Here is a 19481-nt window from a genome sequence, read left to right as displayed (position 1 = left end):
TAATATATTCAGATAGTCCTAACTGTTTACAAATATTCTTCTTATATGAGTATCAACATGAGACCAATACAAGGTCTTGTGACCATAACTGACCATAACTATCAAACTAATTATAACTCCCTTAAAGAAGTCACACTAGAAATTACCTATGGAAGACTAAGAGTCACAAATTAGAAATCACCTCCACATTAGAAGTCAACTATAGAAGACCAAGAGTTACAACATAGAATTCCATATTAATGAGATTGTAGATTTGATGGTCAGCACCTCCTCAGAGATTCGTGTCATGGATCAGGTTAAAATCTGGCATTTGTATCGAGTACTAACAGTTTGAGCTTTTGGTGCAACGGCAAATGCTTCCAAGAAGTGGTATCAAAGCCTTGGTCACTAGTTCGAGTCTCCCTTTAGCGGGTGCTGAAGGCTCAGTTGGTGTTGAGAGGGAGATTGTTGAGATTGTTGACTAGGTGGTCAGCACCTCCTTGGAGATTCATGTCATGCATTGGGTTAAAATCTGGCATTTGTATTGGGCATTAACAATTCAAGCTATCGGTGCAGTGGCAAATGCTTCCAAGTTCCAACACATATTAGATGTCACATTGGGATTTTGAACTCGAGTCTCCACATTGAGAACTCAAAGGTTTAAGTTCTTGAACTATTAAGTTTTAAACAATTATTAATTAAGGTCAACCTCTTGGACTGTAAAAGTTGTTTTGTTTCTCCATTATGGTTTTCTTTTCAACATTGGCACTTGTTTGCCCAAATATGTGACTTCACTTGACTTTCCTTTTTGCATCTTGGGATTATTTTTTGTTTCAATGCTTTCATTCTAATTTATAATGGTAATAGAACATCAATGAGCTTTTCCATCCCATCTTCAATGTTCAGTTTCAAAAATCCAGAACTGATATAAATATATTTTGCCTTGGGTACCTTGATTATCACCACACTAACTTTTTTCTTTTTGACCAGGGGTATTTCTTCGCAGTGTAGACAAGTCAGTTGAAGACAACACAGCAATGGTTACAACACAACAAACTCCTTTACTTGATGGAACTGTTGAAGTCTAAAAGGAAATGTTGAAAAGCTGAAGGTGGCAAGTTCAAATTCCAAGCAGAAAGAATAGAAAAACATGTGCATATGTATACTACCCATGAAATGTTTTAGTGATTTTTCCGTGATTCTTTCCCACTTTCAGATCATGTCAAGTTTCTCTACCCATTCAAATATAGAGAAATACTGAGTTTGATTTATCTCGTAACATTGTGATTGTACTATGGCAGAGCTATTGTGGTTGAACATGTATTGTCATCTTCCATGTAAAGAAATTGAATTTACAACATTCCAGCAGCTAACTCCAAAATGAACAATGTTAACCTGTACTAAATGCAAATAAAGATATTTGAGTGTACAGAAATTTCAAGTTTCTGTCATAAATGTTCTGTGTTTATTTTGTTCAAATGATAATTTGTTTTCATTGTTTGTTTTATTTGTCATAAAAATGATTCTGTTGCACTATATAGGAAAATATATTGCAAAACTTAATTATATGCTTCTAAATGCTGTTTTGGATAGAGGAACTATGAACTGAAATCTTTGTTGGAGTACAACACCACTGAGAGGGGTGGGGGGTGAATCAGTGTTATACCAATTTTAAATGACCTTGAATTAATATTTCACATTTTTTTAACATGTAGATGCGAGTCTCAGAACAATACAGTTATCTAGTGCAGTATTATGCATGCAAAGTTGTCTAGCATGAATGAGCATAGAGATATAAACTCAAATACTGAAAGCTGCATAAGGCTGAATGTGGAGAAGCGTTGGCTGCCGGCTGGGCTGGGGTTTTTCCCCTAGCCTGTTCTTGGTGTTTGATCTTTACTATTTTTCTGTTTTGTTTGGATTGCTAGCTACTGGACATAATTTGCGTCGGTGTTTTTGGAAATCTTCTGCAGTCAATTTTGGATTGGGGTTTTATTGTTTGCATGGCAGGGCCTGGGATTTCTTCTCCGTTGGTGAGAACAGATGGTTCTTCTCCAACTATGCATGCAATGCGATCTAAATCATTTTATTCAGGGGAGAGCTCCAAGCTGAAAAAAGTTAATGGTTGTTTTCCGCGTAGCCATGATCGCCCTGTTTAGGTTATTCCTCCAACGGTTGTAATGGAGGACATTGATTATTGGACCAAGCATGCTTTGATATGCAAATTTCTTGGAATCCGGATTTCCCTATCCGCTCTTGAGGCATAGATCCGCCGCTCATGGCAGGTGGAAGGCGATATGGAGATTATGTTGGCGGGGAATAGTTATTTTTTTGTTGTATTCTCTTGCATGTCTGATCGGGATCGTGTTTTTGAAGGAGGCCCTTATTTCTACAACCATGTGGGGTTATTTGTTAAACCTTGGCATTCAGGTTTTAATTCTGCTGAGGATCTCCCTTCAACAGTGCCAGTTTGGGTTCGCTTGCCTCGTCTTCCCTTGGAATTTTGGCGTGAAGACATCCTTCGACAAATTGCTGCTTTGTTGGGGAAGCCGGCTGCGATCACACATCAATCCCTCGATAAAAAGGTTATTTCTTATGCTAGAATTTGTGTTGAAATTAATTTGAATAACCCATTACCAGATTCTTTGGAAATTTGTATGGGGGATTTTTTTTGGGTGCAGCAGTTAGATTATGGATCTCTCCCTTTCCGTTGCCGGATTTGTCATGAGTATGGTCATTTACTGCGTCAGTGCCCTCGTAACTCAAGTTTCAAAGGAGTGGATGGTTCTACAACTGGCAATACTGGTGGTTTGGCAGATACTACAGGGAAAGGACAATCTCAAATGGCTAATACTACCAAGGGGATGAATCCGCAAGATGCTACAGGTAAGGGTAAGGCTCAAATGCAGGATAAGGATGGATTTACCCCTGTTCGCCCTCGTGCTAAGGGTCATGGTCAAAAGAGGCCTTTGAAAGAAAGATTATCTGATTCAGGTTTTAACCGCTTTGAGGTGCTGGATAGTATGGTTCTAGAGGAGGGTATTCCTCCTCCTATCTCTTCTGATCCAGTTTGCCCAGATGAGAGATCTGTTCTTAATGATGCTTGCGGGGCATCCCAAGTTGTAGTATATCAGAACTGTGAGGTCCCTATAGCTCCTGTGACAGAGGCTCTGGTGACTCCTGCAGTGTTGGAGGATAATGATGTTGTTTTAGCTGACTTGGTTAAGGATGTGCTACCATCAGGTAAGGGCAAGGGTTCTCCTCTCCCCTTGGGGTTGATGTGTCGACCGTTTAAGCGGGCTTCTTCTACTCCTCTAAGGAGTGGGCGCAAAATAGACCAAGAGAAGATTAAACTCACAGGAGATATATTGATTGAGTCTGGTTCAGTGAAACCTTTGGATTCTCATTTTCCCAATTCTACCCAATGATGATTATTCTCTCATGGAATGTAAGGGGGTTGAATAGCATCCCTAGACAAAAGGCTATTCATAACTTGGTGGTTGATCATAGCCTTGATGTTTTTTGTATCCAAGGGACTAAGCTCTCTGTGGAGTCTATGATCCAACATGCCTCTAGTATTTGGTCTCGTGGCCAATGCCAGTGTGTTGGGGCAACAAGCAGTGCGGGTGGTTTAGCTATATTTTGGGATCCTCAAAAAAATTCTCCTCTTGGCTGGATGTCTTCTCGCTCAGCTCTCTCTATGGTAGCTTCTGCTCTATACTCAGGAGAGGTAATCATGATTACTAATGTGTATGCACCTGTTGATCTTGTGGGAAAGGAGGAACTTTGGGAACATATTCAATATGTTAGAAATTGTCATCCTTATCATCCTTGGGTGTTAGCAGGGGACTTCAATTCAGTTTTAAGTCTGGAGGAGAAGCATGGTGGTTTGGCTAGATTGGGGCCTTCTTCTGCTCTTCTTCGGCAACATATATCTCTTTTGCATCTCTCTGATGTTAAGCCTTCTAATGGTCTCTATACCTGGAATAATCGTAGGATTGGTGTTGCTGCTATCTCAGAACGTCTGGATAAATTCTTGTTTCTTGCTTCTGGGTTAGTGGCATCCTTACTATCTCTTCAGAAATCCTTGATTGGAGGGGTTTAGATCATTGGCCAATCAAATTTTTCGCTATAGGGGCTTATGTTCTGAAGCATCCTCCTTTTAAGTTCCAGTTGATGTGGCTTCGAGACTCCTCTCTTCATGATTGTGTTTTCTGTTGGTGGAAAGATGGTGCTCCTGCATATGGTACTGCAATGTTCTCATTTTCTAAAAGGCTTCAATATGTTAAAAGGCAGCTCAAGATATGGAATAGGGAATGCTTTGGGAACCTTCACTTTATGAAGAGGCTTGCTCAAGAAGATCTTGATGTCATCACAAGGGAGATTAGAGATCGAGGTTTCTCAAAGGATCTTGGCGAGGCTGAATCCCTTGCTTCTAGAGCTCTAGAAGAATGGGAACTTCGAGAGGAAATTTTTTGGAAGCAAAAGGCTAGAGTTGATTGGCTCCAGGAAGGTGATCGTAACACTGCCTTTTTCCATAAAATAGTGCAATCTCGCCGGAATCAGAGCACTATCTCTTCTTTGGTTAATTCTCAAGGTATCCAACTGAATTCCTTGCCAGCTTTGTTCCAGGAGGCTATTTGGTACTTCTCTACCCTCTTCTCTGAGGACTCTCTTGCTGATAATGAAAAAAATCTTATTTTGTCCTGTATTCCTTCCCTTATCACTCAGGAAATGAATGATTATCTCATGCGTCCTATTTCTTTGGAAGAGCTCGAGGAGGTGGTCTTTGGCATGCCTAAGGGGAAGGCTCCTGGTCCTGATGGCTTTCTAGTTGAATTCTTTCAGGAATTTTGGGACATCATTAATCATGATTTGTTGGAGGTGGTTAAAGAATCCTATGCTAGCAAGTAGATGCTTCGAGCTTTGAACTCTACATTCTTGACTCTTATTCCTAAGAGAGAGGTGCTAATCAATTGGAGTTTTTTAAACCAGTTGCCTTATGTAATGTGGTTTACAAAGTTATTACTAAGTTGATTGCTGAGAGATTGAAAAGGTGGCTTCCCATTATTATCTCAGAAGAACAAGGTGGTTTTGTTGCTGGCAGACAAATTTTGGATGGGGTGGTTATTGCTACTGAGGCTATTCACTCTATGGCTACTTCAAGGGAGAGAGCCATGTTTGTTAAGTTGGATATGGCTAAGGCCTACGATAGAGTTAAATGGAGCTTCCTAAGGAGTATTTTTCTTTCTTTTGGATTTAGCTCTAACTGGGTGAGTTGGATTATGAGTTGTGTTACTTCTGCCTCTTTTTTTGTTCTTATTAATGGTCAACCTTCTCAACTATTTTGTGCTTCTAGAGGCCTCCGCTAGGGTGACCCTCTCTCCCCATATCTATTCATCATCATGGCTGAAGGCTTGGGCAGATTCATTAAGCATCAGGTGTCCCAGAATTCTATTCAAGGGTGGCGGTGGGGTAATGGCTTACCTTCTCTTTCCCATATTCAATTTGTTGATGATTTTGCTCTTGTTGGTCTTGCTAGGATCAAGGAAGCTGAAGCCTTTCGACATGCTTTGGATGTTTATTTGGCAGCTTCAGGCCAGAAAGTTAATGAGCACAAATCTTCCATTTACTTTTTTAACACTCCTGATTCTATTCAGCACAGGATTGTTGGTATCCTACGGTTTCAGATAGGATCACTTCCTTTGACTTATCTTGGCATCTCTATTGCTGTTTCCAGGTAGCCATGTCTCTTCTAGCAAAATTTGATTACCAAGCTTCAGGATAAGGTAAATCATTGGACTCATAGATGGCTTTCTACTGCTGCCCGGGTTACTCTTCTTCAAGTTGTTATCCAAGCTCTTCCTACTTATCGAAGCATGATTCACGTTGCACCTATTTACTTTCTCAAGGAGTTTGATGCTCTTTCTCGACAATTCCTTTGGAGTGGTAATTTGCGTAGTACTAAATGGAGCTTGGTTAATTGGGCAACTGTTTGTAGGCCTAAAAAGGAGGGTGGTCTTGGTCTTCGATCTGCTCTATTGAGTAGTCAAGCTTTGGCTGCTAAACTTTATTGGCGATGGTGCTCTAGACAACATCAACTTTGGGTTCGTATTATCACTCATAAATATTTTCATATTGCTGATCCTTGCTCTGTTTCTGCACTTCCTCTTGAAGGTCGTGGCTCAATGGTTTGGCATACTTTGAAGACAGGTGCGATGTTGGTAAAGAGGGGTCTGTTTTGGATATGTAAAGGAGGTTCTCAGGCTTTGTTTTGGTCTGATGCTTGGGATGGATTCCCTTCCATTTTATCCATATACCCTCATCTTCAACCTCTTTGTGACTCTTTTCTTGCTGCTGGATGGGGTAAAGTGGCTCATTACAAGACTCCTTATCAATTGGGACCTATTGTTGGTTACAGATGGAAGCATTCTTTTGATTGGCCTCCTAGAGGTACAGACATGGATCGTCATGAGCTTTCTCAAATTCTGGCCTCTAGAGAGTGTTCTTCTTTGCTTGATCCACATGTTTTGGCTTGGGGCGGTACCTTGTCTGGTAAATATCATGTCTCTGCTGGGTATCAGGAGATAACTAGACAGTTATTTGGGGATGCTGAGGTCCCTTGGTGGAAGCAAGTTTGGAATAAAATTTCTTGGTCCAAGTGTAATTTTTTCATGTGGCTAGTGGCTCACAACCGTTGTCTTACCTGGGATAATCTTTGTAAATGTGGATTTCAGGGCCCCTCTTATTGTGTTTTGTGTGGTAATGGAGAGGAGTCTGTCTCCCATCTGTTTTTCCATTGCTCCTATTCTACTTAGATATGGCACCTTTGGTGGAGCGCTTGGGGTTGCTCTTGTCGGCATGCTTCCTCTTTGCCTGAGTTCTGGGCCCGCTTGGGTACTGCTCCCTCCAAGTCTTCTTTTCTCCATGCTGCTTGGATTGCTGGCCCATCTTTCATGGTTTGGCATATCTGGTTGGAGAGGAATCGTCGCATATTCCAAGATGTTCGGCTTGGTGTTTTGCATCTTTGGTGGAAAATATCACATTCTCTTTAGGAAACTATTCTTGTGAAGTGTGAGCTTGATGGGGGTATGGATCCGGTTGATCTTGCTATCTGTAATCGCCTCAATTTTCATCTGCAGGATGGGGCTGCAGCTCTTAGGTTTCCTTCTATGTCCAGGCAGCTTCACCATCAGAGGAAGGGTCGAGTTAACCGAGATGGGCACTGGACTCCTCCTCCCTGTGGAGTTCTGAAAATTAACACTGATGGTTCTTCCCGTGGGAATCTTGGTCCGGCTGGTATTGGCGGAGTGGCTCGTTGTAGCTCTGGGGATGTTAAATTTTTCTTCTCAGTTCATAAGGGTGATTATACTAACAATCTCATGGAAGCTCAAGCTATTTTATATGTTGTGGAATAGTGTTGCTTGCAGGGATGGAGTAAGATTATCTGTGAGTCTGATTCCTAGGTGGTGGTGAACATGCTTTCTTCGCAAGAGCTTGAGGATGTTAGTTGGCAGCTGACCACTGTTGTTAAGCAGATTCTTTTCTTCTCTTCCTCTTTTCAGTTCATTAGGTTCACGTATATTCCTCGTGAATGGAATAGAACTGCTGATTGTTTAGCCAAATGGGCATCTAGTCATGATCCGGGTTGGAATATTAGGGATAGAAGGCAACTGTCCTTTGAGATGGTGCAAGAATTTGATGATCTTGTTGCTCAGGATCGAGCTCCTTGTTGAGCTCTCCTTGTTGTATTCCTTTCTGTCTTAATAAATTTTTACCCCTCTTTTTGCCAAAAGGCTGAATGTTTAAACATATGGACCAAGAAAGTCACATAAAATGAGAAACCATGACACAGTGATTTCATTAGTTGAAAACCCTAGTAAGAATGAAAAACTTCTCAACAAATGCCTCATAGGGTACACAAAATATGCCTCACTGGCCAAAAGGTTAATCTTTGTGTCACTGACATGACCTTGCAACATTTTATATGTCTTGAAAGAATAAAAGATAGATGGTTTCTCTATTTCTTGATAGGTCATTACAACTTTCTTTACTAACATACATTATGTCCTATAGACCTCATTAATTGAAATTTAGAAAATACAAAACATATTAATTTTATCTCTTAACACTATTTTCTACATGTTACAAATCTAGATTCAATGCTTCATTCATATGCCTTAAAAAGACCTTTACATAGTGACTATATATCCTGCTCATAAAGCAAGAAACCCTTTTAACATTTTCAACAAAAACTAAAGTTTCAAATCATTTTCCAAAACTACTATTGAACCGGCAAAACACAATTTACAAGTATAGTTTCAAAACTGTCAAAGTAACCCATTATGAAACAATTTTAATTTCAACTGTTTTATCTAATAAGTATGCATAAACAAGATACCTTTTTAACTTCAAAACTGTTTTGCAATTCTACTTCTTATACTCTTTTAAATAAACTACTTTAATTTCTAGTAATAAAATGCAACAAACTTAGGTTAAGAAAGTGATTAGAAGAGGATAACGAAACTTTGTAAATAAAGCACCGCATAAACAATTATCATACCAAACAATTGCCAAATCTAAATGAACACCTTATCGAAATTGCCACCAATCATCATCCATGCCATTTTATTGTCAAAATATTGGTTTGCCTTGTTGTGCCCTAGCTAGGTTGCAACTATGGCCAATGTGGCAAAACAAAATGATGACTTTATACCAAAATCAAATATCATAATGACTATTTGCTTTGATTTTAGGTTTAAATAAAATAAAACCTCTATCCATTAGTTAATATCACTGTTAATATTAATATTAATAGGAGAGAGAGAGAGAGAGATTAGGGGATATGATAGAAAGAGTTAGAGAGAAGGGGATAGGAGAAAGAGAGAGAGGGGATGTGTGTGTGTGTGTGTGTGTGTGTGTGTGTAAGAAAGAGAGAGAGAGAGAGAGAGGGATGGAGAGAAGAATTAGAGGATATGAGAAAGAAAGGGGAGGATAGGAGAGAGAGAGAGAGAGAGAGAGAGAGAGAGGTGGAGAGAATGTTTGAGAGAGAAAGAGATTAGGGGATATGATAGAAATTGTGTGTGTGTGTGTGTGTGTGTGTGTGTGTGTGCGCGCGCGCGCGCGAGAGAGAGAGAGAGAGAGAGAGAGAGAGAGAGAGAGAGAGAGAGAGAGAGAGAGAGAGAGAGATTTGGAGAAAGGATAGAAAGCGTGTGTGAAATAGAGAAAGAGAGAGAAAGAGGACGGAGAGAGATTAGTAGATATGATATAAAGAGTGTGAGAGAGAAGACAATAGGAGAAAGAGAGACAGGGATAGGATAAAGAGCGAAAACGATAGGATAAAGAGTAAAAATGAGAGAGAGGATGGGATGGAGACAAGGATTGGAGGACATGATAGACACTTGTTTAGTATAATATATAACTCTCTCTCTCTCTCTCTCTCTCTCTCTCTCTCTAAATCTAACCTTGTGAAGTAGTAATACAAAACCCGATCAAGTTTTGTAAAACCTGATCAGGTTCTGAATGCATTTTTTATTTTCATAACCCAATTGGGTTATTTGAATCCAGAAAACCCGATCGAGTTATGACTTGGTGATAGCCTAGGAAAATGACCCAAAGGCTTGGGAGGCTAGTTTCTCTCCTTTTTTTTCCTTTAGACATTTTTTCATCTTCTAAGATGAATTATCGTCTTTGTCTTCATCATGTACACTAATGGTGAAGTGGGTATCTTTAAAATCACCATCATAATTTTACACTTCTTCTTAGCTTTCTAACCATATATTTTTTTCTTTGTTTTTTGGACAATATTAACATTGTAAACTTTAATTACTTTTACCAATGCCTTGATATTCCTCATAGACATATGTTTACCATTTTTTAAAATTTTTTTGATATATTTAACTAAATACAAAATAAATTACATATTACTATTCTACACTTGATTAAATACACATTAAAAAATAAATTCAATTTTCAATTATTTTGATGCAAGTTATGCTCAGCACATGAACAGGTACCAATATTTTAGGATGTAGTCTATTCAATAATTCATAACAATTTTTTTATATAAAATTACAAAAAAAAAAACAACTTCAAGTTGTTTCTAGACATGACTCTTAACTATCATCCTACCAAAGGGATTTGAAAAAAACTAAATATAACTATGTCCTTTGTGTTGCACATGAAAATAACTATGTTATGTTTTCTAAAACAATCAGGAACTATTTTTTGTGTGTGCAGGGTTTGACCCACCTAATCTTATCCATTTTGTAAAAACTCTAGTAGTTTGGAAATTAGATTTAGAATACTATAATTTATATGTTTTAGGCATCTTGTCATTTTTAGGGGATGACCCTTAAATGTCTCGACCAAGTTTAGGTTCACCTAATTTTAGAAAAAAGGTGTCCACTTATACCCCCCTTTTGTACACCATCTTGGTGCACTCACCCAATTGTTTATGTGGACTATATGACATCAATGGCCTTACCTTTTTCGAGAAGGAGATCTTAGAAATCATGACAAAAACCTAATTTTGTATTCTCATGTTAGATCTTGGTTGTGAAGAAATGGTCCTACAATTGACATAATATTTCTTAAAGGAATGCAGGAAACATTAACCAAACAATGTGAAATCTTGCATGAAAACTATCATGCCATTAATCCTAGATGAGGATGATGATGTATGTAATTGATTACAATTAGATTTGTTGGCCATATGGAGAAGGGGAATAGAATCTCACCCATGGCTTATGAGATTATAGAATAATTTATTGAACATAAGTTTAACATGTTCAAGGAATTTATGTTTGGGCATGAGATAAGATCAACAAATATATAGGTTGTAGAACCTTTGAATCTAAAGATGCACCAAATGAGGAAAGATCATCTTTATTTCACATACACGCGTGCTTGGTCTCTTGGTCCCTTTTGTGAAAGAAGAAGGAATAAGAGCCATCTGAAGAAGTGCAAATCGGTATTGAGAAAGTTGAGAAATATATAGACCAACTTCAACTCAATGAAAACCATGAGGTGTAACCAATTATGGATGATAGTCAAGATATACTAGCATCGTATTTGGTGCTTCAAAATTGGCTATTGACAAGCCCTTTCATGAGAATGTCTATCTACAAGGTATTTCCAAAGATGAAAATGAATCTCTTCACGAGGATAAGTTATTTGAAAATAATGATGTCATAGTTGATGAGATAATACATTCCAACATGGAGGAAAACTCTAGAACTAATATACCTGAAAATGAAAATTCTTCCAACCTAGAGGATGCCCAATCTAGTAATAAAAAACTAGAGCAAGATGAAGCTACTATAGGGGGTGATTTGAAGGCTAAAGCATCAAATTTCTTGCCTAAATTGTGGATAGTTTAGAGGAGATAGAAGTAACTAGTGTTTAAATCCTTGACATATCCTTTGATAAGGTGTTGTAAAGCCTTATTGCAATTGGAAAATTTGAAGAGCTCAATAAACAAGATTCAATAATTACATCTTCTAAAAATGACAGAGGATAAGCAAAAGATTGGCATGTCGATGTGATTCCAATGGATGAAGATGTTGTGTTCAATGAATTTGTACACACAAAATTAGGGTATTAATCAAGAAACTATATTAATTTTCAAGAGATTTCTCATACATAAAACATGTTTTCAAATTTGTCATGACTAACTTTTGAGAGTTTCAAGGGTTTGAATGAAACAAATAATTTAGTTTTTTTTTAAAAAAGCCTCCCCTAGGTAAGTTATCTAAATAACTGGCTGTATAGCCATTTCTGTCTATATGCACCATTTTTACCATGTTTCTCATAGAAGGAAACTCACTACATAAATACAAATCTACTCTCATTTAGTTTGAGTAGATCTTTATACACTATTATTTATACCATTTCAAATGTCTATTTCCTTCAGCCACCTGAGTTTTGTTTCTTCTCAATTTGTTTGAGAGCTAGCAAGAATTCCATCTAATTTTCCATCTTTAGTTTAGTTTAATTCTATGACTCATTCAATATAAATGCCAAATTTTCTCAATTTATAATTCCTTCTTAAAATTGGCAAAAAAAAATTTTAAAACTAAAATTTTATTGACACCTTGAAACAAATAAGCATTTAACATATGTGGAGAAGTTTAAAGGAACATAATGTCAAGAATTTCTTCCCTATTGATGTTCCTTATTTCATTTTCCCATTAATTATTGATTTCAGTTGCCTCTATGTAATTCAAACTTGGTGTCTTGTTCCATTCAATTCAAGAGACACCCTTGTTCAATCTAAACATTGATGATAATTTTCTTTGTGGTTTCCTATAAGAATCCTATTAATATTAGTAGAAATTTGCTAGCTGAGCTATTTGGATTATTATAATATAATATTCTTGACCATAGTATGCTTAGTTTATATATATTATATTTACTTCTCCAATGTTTCAAAGTTTTGTTAATGTACATGACTTGTTTTGCTTTTAAGTTGTCTGTAGTTGAATGAAAACAAATGTGGAAATACAAGATATTGCCTTTAACAAAAATGTTTCATCCTATGTTTGATTGGGAAGTGAATTTTGTACTCATGGACTCGTTTATTCATAGAGTTCTAATGCTGAAAAGAGGGAGTTGTTGAATACAATAGAGAATGAATTTAAATCTAATAATAGCTTGTAAGATTTAATTTGTAATTATCAAGTTCTCCCTCATGAAAATTGAGGATCATTATCATAAAACATTCATGTAGTTCACTTTCTTTGGATTCCATGTCAGGTTAATTGTCATCAACTAGGAAATATATGCCGCTTGACTGAATTTTATGGGCAGTAATTTCTTATTGTTTGCTCTATCATTCTACAGATTCTAAACTAGGTTTTTAATAACATGATTTCCAATGTTAGTCTATATTAATACTTTACTTGCTTCTCACTATATTGTGACCTATCAACTAATTTTATTGATCATGTTCATTTGTAAACAACTTTAATTATTTTTAATTATTTCTTGAATTTGGTTGTAATTTGATTGATAACTGAAAGTTATTTTTCACATGTAAAATTATCATATTGCTATAAAGATTCAACTGTATAGTCTTTTTGAGTAAAAGACATTTACCTTCTATAGTTTTTAAATTTGATTTTGAATAAAACTCTTTTACCCACATAATTAAAATCTCAAATAACAAAATAGATCACTCCAACTTTAAAATTGGAGACTAACATTAATATTGAAGTGCAATTGACTACTAACAATTGTTGTATTAAATATGACTTCTTATCTTTTATTGTGAACACTTTTATTTATTTATTGTAAAGTTTATTTGTTTGATGTTTTCCTTTACCATGAGGCCATCACAATTTGATGGCATTGGAACTTTCTTAATAGTTTTCTTCTATTTTATAATTTTTTTTTCATGATCCTGTAAAATGATATTGACTTTTCTACAATGGTGATGTTTAGGCTTTCACTGTACCTCTTTGAATGGACCTCTTTCACCTAAGACAATCCAATTTGCTTAATGCATGACTGGCAAAATGAGGCCTTTTTAATTAAGCCTTGTGAAACAACACAATTTCATTATAGACACCAATGAGTTTTACCTGCTTGACTTGGTAGAATTAGGAAATAAAGATTAACAAGATAGTCATTTTATTCATGTGTCTTAGTAGCATTCTTTGATGGTCTACAACTTCAATTGGTGAAATCTAGTATGAAGCTTGATGTTTCAAGTTTTTGATTTAAATAGGCATCTAAAGAACCCGTGCTTCTAACTCAGAAGAAATTTTCTTCTTTCTCAATGTGGATTATTATTGTATACCATTGCAATGTTTACATAAAAATTTCTTCTAGAGTCCAACTCCATTATGGTCAACCAAATTATATTTTTAAAACAAATGTAGTGTTATATTCAACTATCAATTGTACTTTGGCAGGTATGAATTTAGAATTCAACATACAAACAAACATCATTGACATTCTATGATGCTCCACAACTCATTGATATGCCTTCTAGCATATATATGTGTCATCAGTGAAGTAATATGGATAATTTATGTAACAAGTTTAAGTAGAGAATATTTCTATTGCTGATTGGTAGATTATTTTTCATTATAGTGGTAGTCCAAGTTTCAAGTATTAAAACTACTTAGTTTTGCCAAGAGCTCATTTTTATTTTCCAAGACTTATATATCAAGAGTTTTTCCATTGAAGCAATTTAAGTTGTTCATGTTATGAATCAAACTTAATGACTTTTTCAAAATTCTATAGTCACTGAGTATTTTTTTGTTCAATCTAATGTTGATGCAATTGTTGGCATAGTCTGTCAATCTTGATGTCAAATTCATTAATTTGTTGAAAACATTGGTTATAATACAATTAGTACTTATGGTTGTTAAGGAATAGATTAATTTTAGTCCATTAAGTGCTATTATATTGCATATTCATATAGTCTTTTATACATCATGCTTAAAATTTCACAACTAAATAATTACCTACAATTGGCGCTTGGCCCCTTGTTCTATTTTCTTTTTCAACAAAAGCAATTTATATTTTCACACAATGCAAAGAAGAGGATCACACAAACCCAACAGTACATCTTATTTAGTTTCATTTATTATATATGATAAGTAAAATTAAACATATAATAGATATATTATTTATTTAAATATAATAAGTAGAGCAACTTCATGACACTTGTTTTCTCTTTTATCCATATGGTTTAGTAGATGTGAAACTAGTTCGATTTCCATAATCACAATTGTATTCTAAGTAGTTTAGGTCATGTTTGATGATAAATCAATATGGTTATAGTTTTTTTTAATTTTTTAATTTGGCAATTATCACAAGCCATTTGTCATGGGAGAGATTAAATGTTAAAACTCATGTCAATGAATGCAAATGCTTTTAACACACCTTTGACACAATCACCTTCTTCGACACAATTACCTTTTCTATTTAAATATAAGTTTAATCATTTTGATTGGGATTTTTATGTAGTTTCATGGTGATAGATGTGCAAAAACTACATCCACTTCATGTTCTTATAATTGATTGACATTTTATAATTCTTGTTTTTTCATCAAAACATGGAGTTGTTTATATTTGTTTAGATCAAACTTAACATTATATGAATTTTGACTTGGCCTTTAATTTTCCTATTTCAAAAATATTGTTGGAAGAGAACTCATCTTCCTTAAAGCTAAACAACACATTTAACTTTAATTAGATATTCATAAAAACCAAATGTTGTTCATGATCCATTGCTGATTTGACTAGAATTCAATTGATTATAAGAAAAAATACCTTCCCAATTATTTAGCATAAAACAAGAACACCAAGTGAATGTAAATTGAATCCTTCATGTGCTGATCAATCTTGTGTGTTTGGTGGGTGCAGTGGGTGTTTTGCCGAACAAACAATATTTCCTGGAGAGGAAATTTCAGCCTTCGAGATGGGATTTTGGATTCTTATGTCAGTGCACAAAGGTGAGGTTTTCTTTCTACTTTTTCTAACAACATCGTTTAAATCTGTCCGATCATGAAAAATATTGGTATATTGTGATCAATGTATGGATTATTTATGTCAAGTTATGATCATTCACTCATGAAAAACTATATGTATTTGTGATCATATTTCAATGATTCATACAAGTTCTGATCTGCATTCACTCGTAGTGAAAAATGTTGATATTTTGTGATCAATGTAGCATTTAGTTACTATTATTAAAAAAATTGAATATGTTTAGTTAAAAAATGTAGATTATTCAAGAAAATTTTGTAAATGTATTATTCAGAGTTTACATATACTTAAAACATATGATATATCTATTTTTCAATGAACAATTGAATGTATTATACTTAAAATTGGATGTATCAATTTTATATTGAACATTTAATCATTTGAAACATGTAATGAATGTCATGTGTTAACATTGCATTATTGTTTATATTTTAGGTGGATTTGGTGGGCGGATACTATGATGCAAGGGACCATATCAAATTTGGTTTTCCTTGAGCATTCACAATCACCATGTTGAGCTGGAGTGTGATTGAGTATAGGCACAAGTATGAAGGCATCGTAGAGCTCGACCACATCACGAAATTGATCAAGTGGGGGACATACTACATGTTGAAGACCTTCAATGCCTCTATTGTCGAAAACATAGATGCCATGTATTCATAGGTCATTCTCTTTCTCTTCCCTTTATACCCTCTAATCCAATCACATGGACTACTTTTTGTCTCATTTACACATGATTAAAATCAATTTAATTTATTGCATAAAACTCTTCCAACTGAGCTCTTCTCTTTGGAACCATCCAATCGAATCTCACACTATGATGGTTGCTCAGCCATGCAATTTTCACATTAATTTGTATTTAGAAAATGTACATCATCCCTTAAATCTATGGTCTAAGAATTTTTTTATAACTAAATGTTGTTAAAAATTTGAACTTCTCTTTTTTCATCTTCTTGTTTCTCCATTGGTTAGTAGCGAGTTTTCTCATAGTCTATTTATTTTTCCAAAACCCTCCTTAGACATTTTTAACTCAAAGAACTATAAGTATTGTATCATATGACCCCAAATGTCATTATGCATATTCTATTTTCTTCATTATATACGTTGGTAATACACATAGAAGACACTTGGTTTGCATGATAATACACATGGAATGTTTTTGTGAGCCTTTCTATTTTCTTGCGAACCACATCAAAACAACTTTAATCAATTTATATAACTAGCATCCATATAATCTGCAACAGTAGAAAAATCCTTATCAGATAAGAAAATTGTCTGAATGTGTGAGGCCTCACCTTGACCCGTCATAGCATAGACATTCTTACATGCATTTTGATATTTGGTACCTTGTTATTTTGACAATTATTCGAGACTTAGATGGACAATGGATTGTTTTATCTATTGATTTTGATATTATAGTAGTGTTTGCGATTATGATATGTACTACGAACCTAATTCTGTGTATGGGATGATTGAACACATATGGATGCAGCTTTATGACATGATAGAATTAGATTATAATGTGATGTGAAATGTTAATTAGATTATGATGATTTATGATATGCAGATAAATGTTGAATTGATTATGACAATTTATGGTATACAGATAGATGTTAAATTGATTATGATGGTTTATGATATGCATATTTGATCTTGAATGATTTAACTGAAATGATTAGGAAAGGAAATTTAATTTGAATTATGTTAATAGGGATTTTGTAAAATCTAAAATTATACGCATTTATGATATATATTTTACATGACCTCCTTGGACTACTAATGCTCGAGTTTAATGTGCAGGAAGTGGAACTAGAGAAATTCTTGGGGGAAACAATTTCCAAACTTATGTGAACATAGTTTAACCAAGGCAAATCCTTAAAAGATTCAAAAGCCTTGTTGTGATGTATTTTATTTAGTAAATGTACATTTTCTTGTATGTGGAAATGTTTAATCATAAAGATGCATTAAGGACATCTCATGGTGATGTGGAATGTGCTTTTATGTGTCACTTGACACTTGTGGATTTTGTGTGCAATGAAATGTCATCTAGGGTTTTGGTTATGGTGGCATTTTACCCTAAAACTAAATACCTTGTTAATGAGTAAGAAAACCCACTTGACAAGGAGTAGGATGGGTCGCAATCAAAGGAAATTCAAATTTGCAATTGGCTAGGGTTTTGAGGGGTCATCAAGTGGTCCCAAAGTGTCTTTTATGTGAAATTAAGTTACCCATTGGATTATCAAGTTAGGGACCTAATTTTGACCATCGGAGTGCCTAGACAGCCTAAGGGACCCCTTTACCCATGCATTTTTCCATTAATTTGAAATTGGAGTTGTCATGTGTGTTTTCTTCCATGTTTCCACTAGGTCAAATATAGAAAATTTAGAGGGAGACAAGTTTGTAAGAGGAAGTGATTGGGTGTCTTTTCTAAAATAGTTAGTGAGAAGACCTTATTAGACAGTCTTGGACAAACTAGTGGGGTGTTCACCCACTCTCTATGTTTAGACATAGTTAGGGTTTGGAAGGGAGATTAAAGGAGCTCTACAACAACTATCTTTGCCTTTAGCTTGGACCAAGGTTGGTGTTTTAAAGCATGTTCATTTCCTTCCTCTTTGTATTGCAAAATGAATCTACAAATATGCAAAAAAAATTTATGGGTTCAAAGCAATGTATTGTGAATCTTGTATTGTAGATTTGGGCATTGTGTTGTGATGTTTGTGAATGTGTATTGTGTTCATGTAATTGTCTTGTCTTTCTTTCTTGATCTTTTGTTTTGATTTGAATGACAAGTGTTGTTATGGGTGTGAGGACTTCACTCATCCTTTGCGAAGGGAAGAGAAGTCCAGGGTGAAGGGCTTAGTTGGGCTCAAAAATGTAGTAGAGAGCCACTTCTCTTGGAGAGAAGGGGGGGAAATTTCATGGAGTATGGGCTCCATTGAAGCCATTTTCTTAATATTATGATTTGGGGAAGATAAGTGGAAATATGAATTTGGGGGTGATAAGTACATATTGTGAAGAGAAGCATGTGTGATGTAAGCCTTATAGAGGCATGGAGGAATCCAATGTGTGTGATTTGTATTAGCATGGCAAATCTCCTCTTGAAGAGCCCACCTTCACCCAATGTTCTTATGATTCCAATGGTGAATCAATCTATAAACCTTGAAAGGGAGTATTATGTGTTGTCTTGTAAGTTTCTCACGCATTATCATATGTTGTATGTGTGTATCCCATTTGGATCTTGTTTCGCCTGCTCGGTGGGTGGCTTCATAGAAGCCTGTGGATGGGAGATGAGCCTCCATGGTTCCTAGTTTGTGTGTATATGCATGTTTTGTGAAGATGGTTTCCTTGAAGATATTAGGGTGTCACCCTTGACAATGTTTAAAAAATCAAGTGTGTAAAGAGAGACCAATGTTCCATGTCATTTCAAAGGTGTTGTGATATCAAGTCTCTATTGTTATTTGATTGTGATGTAAAAGAGATCTTTTTATCATTGTTTATTGTTTGAAATTGTGGAAGGAAGGATTGAGAAATTGTATATATATTTTAATTGTAAGGAAATATTTATTGTAAGTTTTAACATTATGTGGTTTGATGTAATTTGGAGAATCATGTAAATGAGACACTTCTTCTCATAAATCAATTAGCGGTGATAATTCATAATGGTTATGTTTCTTTTGATATAGTGATTTAAATCAAAACATAGATGATTGCATTGTAAGTTTACATGTTGTCAAATTTTGATGGTTCATTTTATGTGTTATGAAATTCAAAATTATTGTTGCTTGTAGATTTGTAGAATATGGCTCATAAAGTTTAAAATTCAACAAGTAAATATATTTTCATAGAACCCACAAGAAGATGCATTAAGTAGTATGCTAAGATAGATTTTAAAATTAATACCTAAAACAATCTGATGTCACAAAACATTTTAGCAAGGAGAGGGAATGGGTAGAAATCATAGTATAAGACTTCATAAAATGAATAAGCCTGTATGTGCATAA

The 19481-nt window shown here is 35.2% G+C and overlaps 1 protein-coding gene and 1 pseudogene across 1 annotated transcript in view; both read left to right on the top strand.

Annotated features, from left to right (window-relative positions):
• LOC149527823 (putative sphingolipid transporter spinster homolog 2) overlaps positions 1-1434 on the top strand; it is a 292780-nt gene extending 291346 nt beyond the window's left edge. Inside the window, exon 16 of the mRNA XM_089812102.1 lies at positions 970-1434. Coding sequence (XP_089668228.1) covers positions 970-1067 — 98 coding nt within the window. The 3' untranslated portion in view covers positions 1068-1434. The remainder of the gene's footprint in view (positions 1-969) is intronic.
• A 13978-nt stretch (positions 1435-15412) lies between these two features.
• Positions 15413-19481, top strand: part of LOC149527822 (endoglucanase 9-like) — a 28359-nt pseudogene continuing 24290 nt past the window's right edge.

The sequence above is a fragment of the Cupressus sempervirens genome, unplaced genomic scaffold (assembly GCF_028749045.1).
Source record: "Cupressus sempervirens isolate cs-2001-9-10 unplaced genomic scaffold, ASM2874904v1 CseChr00s100002_03, whole genome shotgun sequence".
In the NCBI taxonomy this organism is placed as follows: domain Eukaryota; kingdom Viridiplantae; phylum Streptophyta; class Pinopsida; order Cupressales; family Cupressaceae; genus Cupressus; species Cupressus sempervirens.
This window is presented reverse-complemented; position numbering and strand designations above follow the sequence as displayed.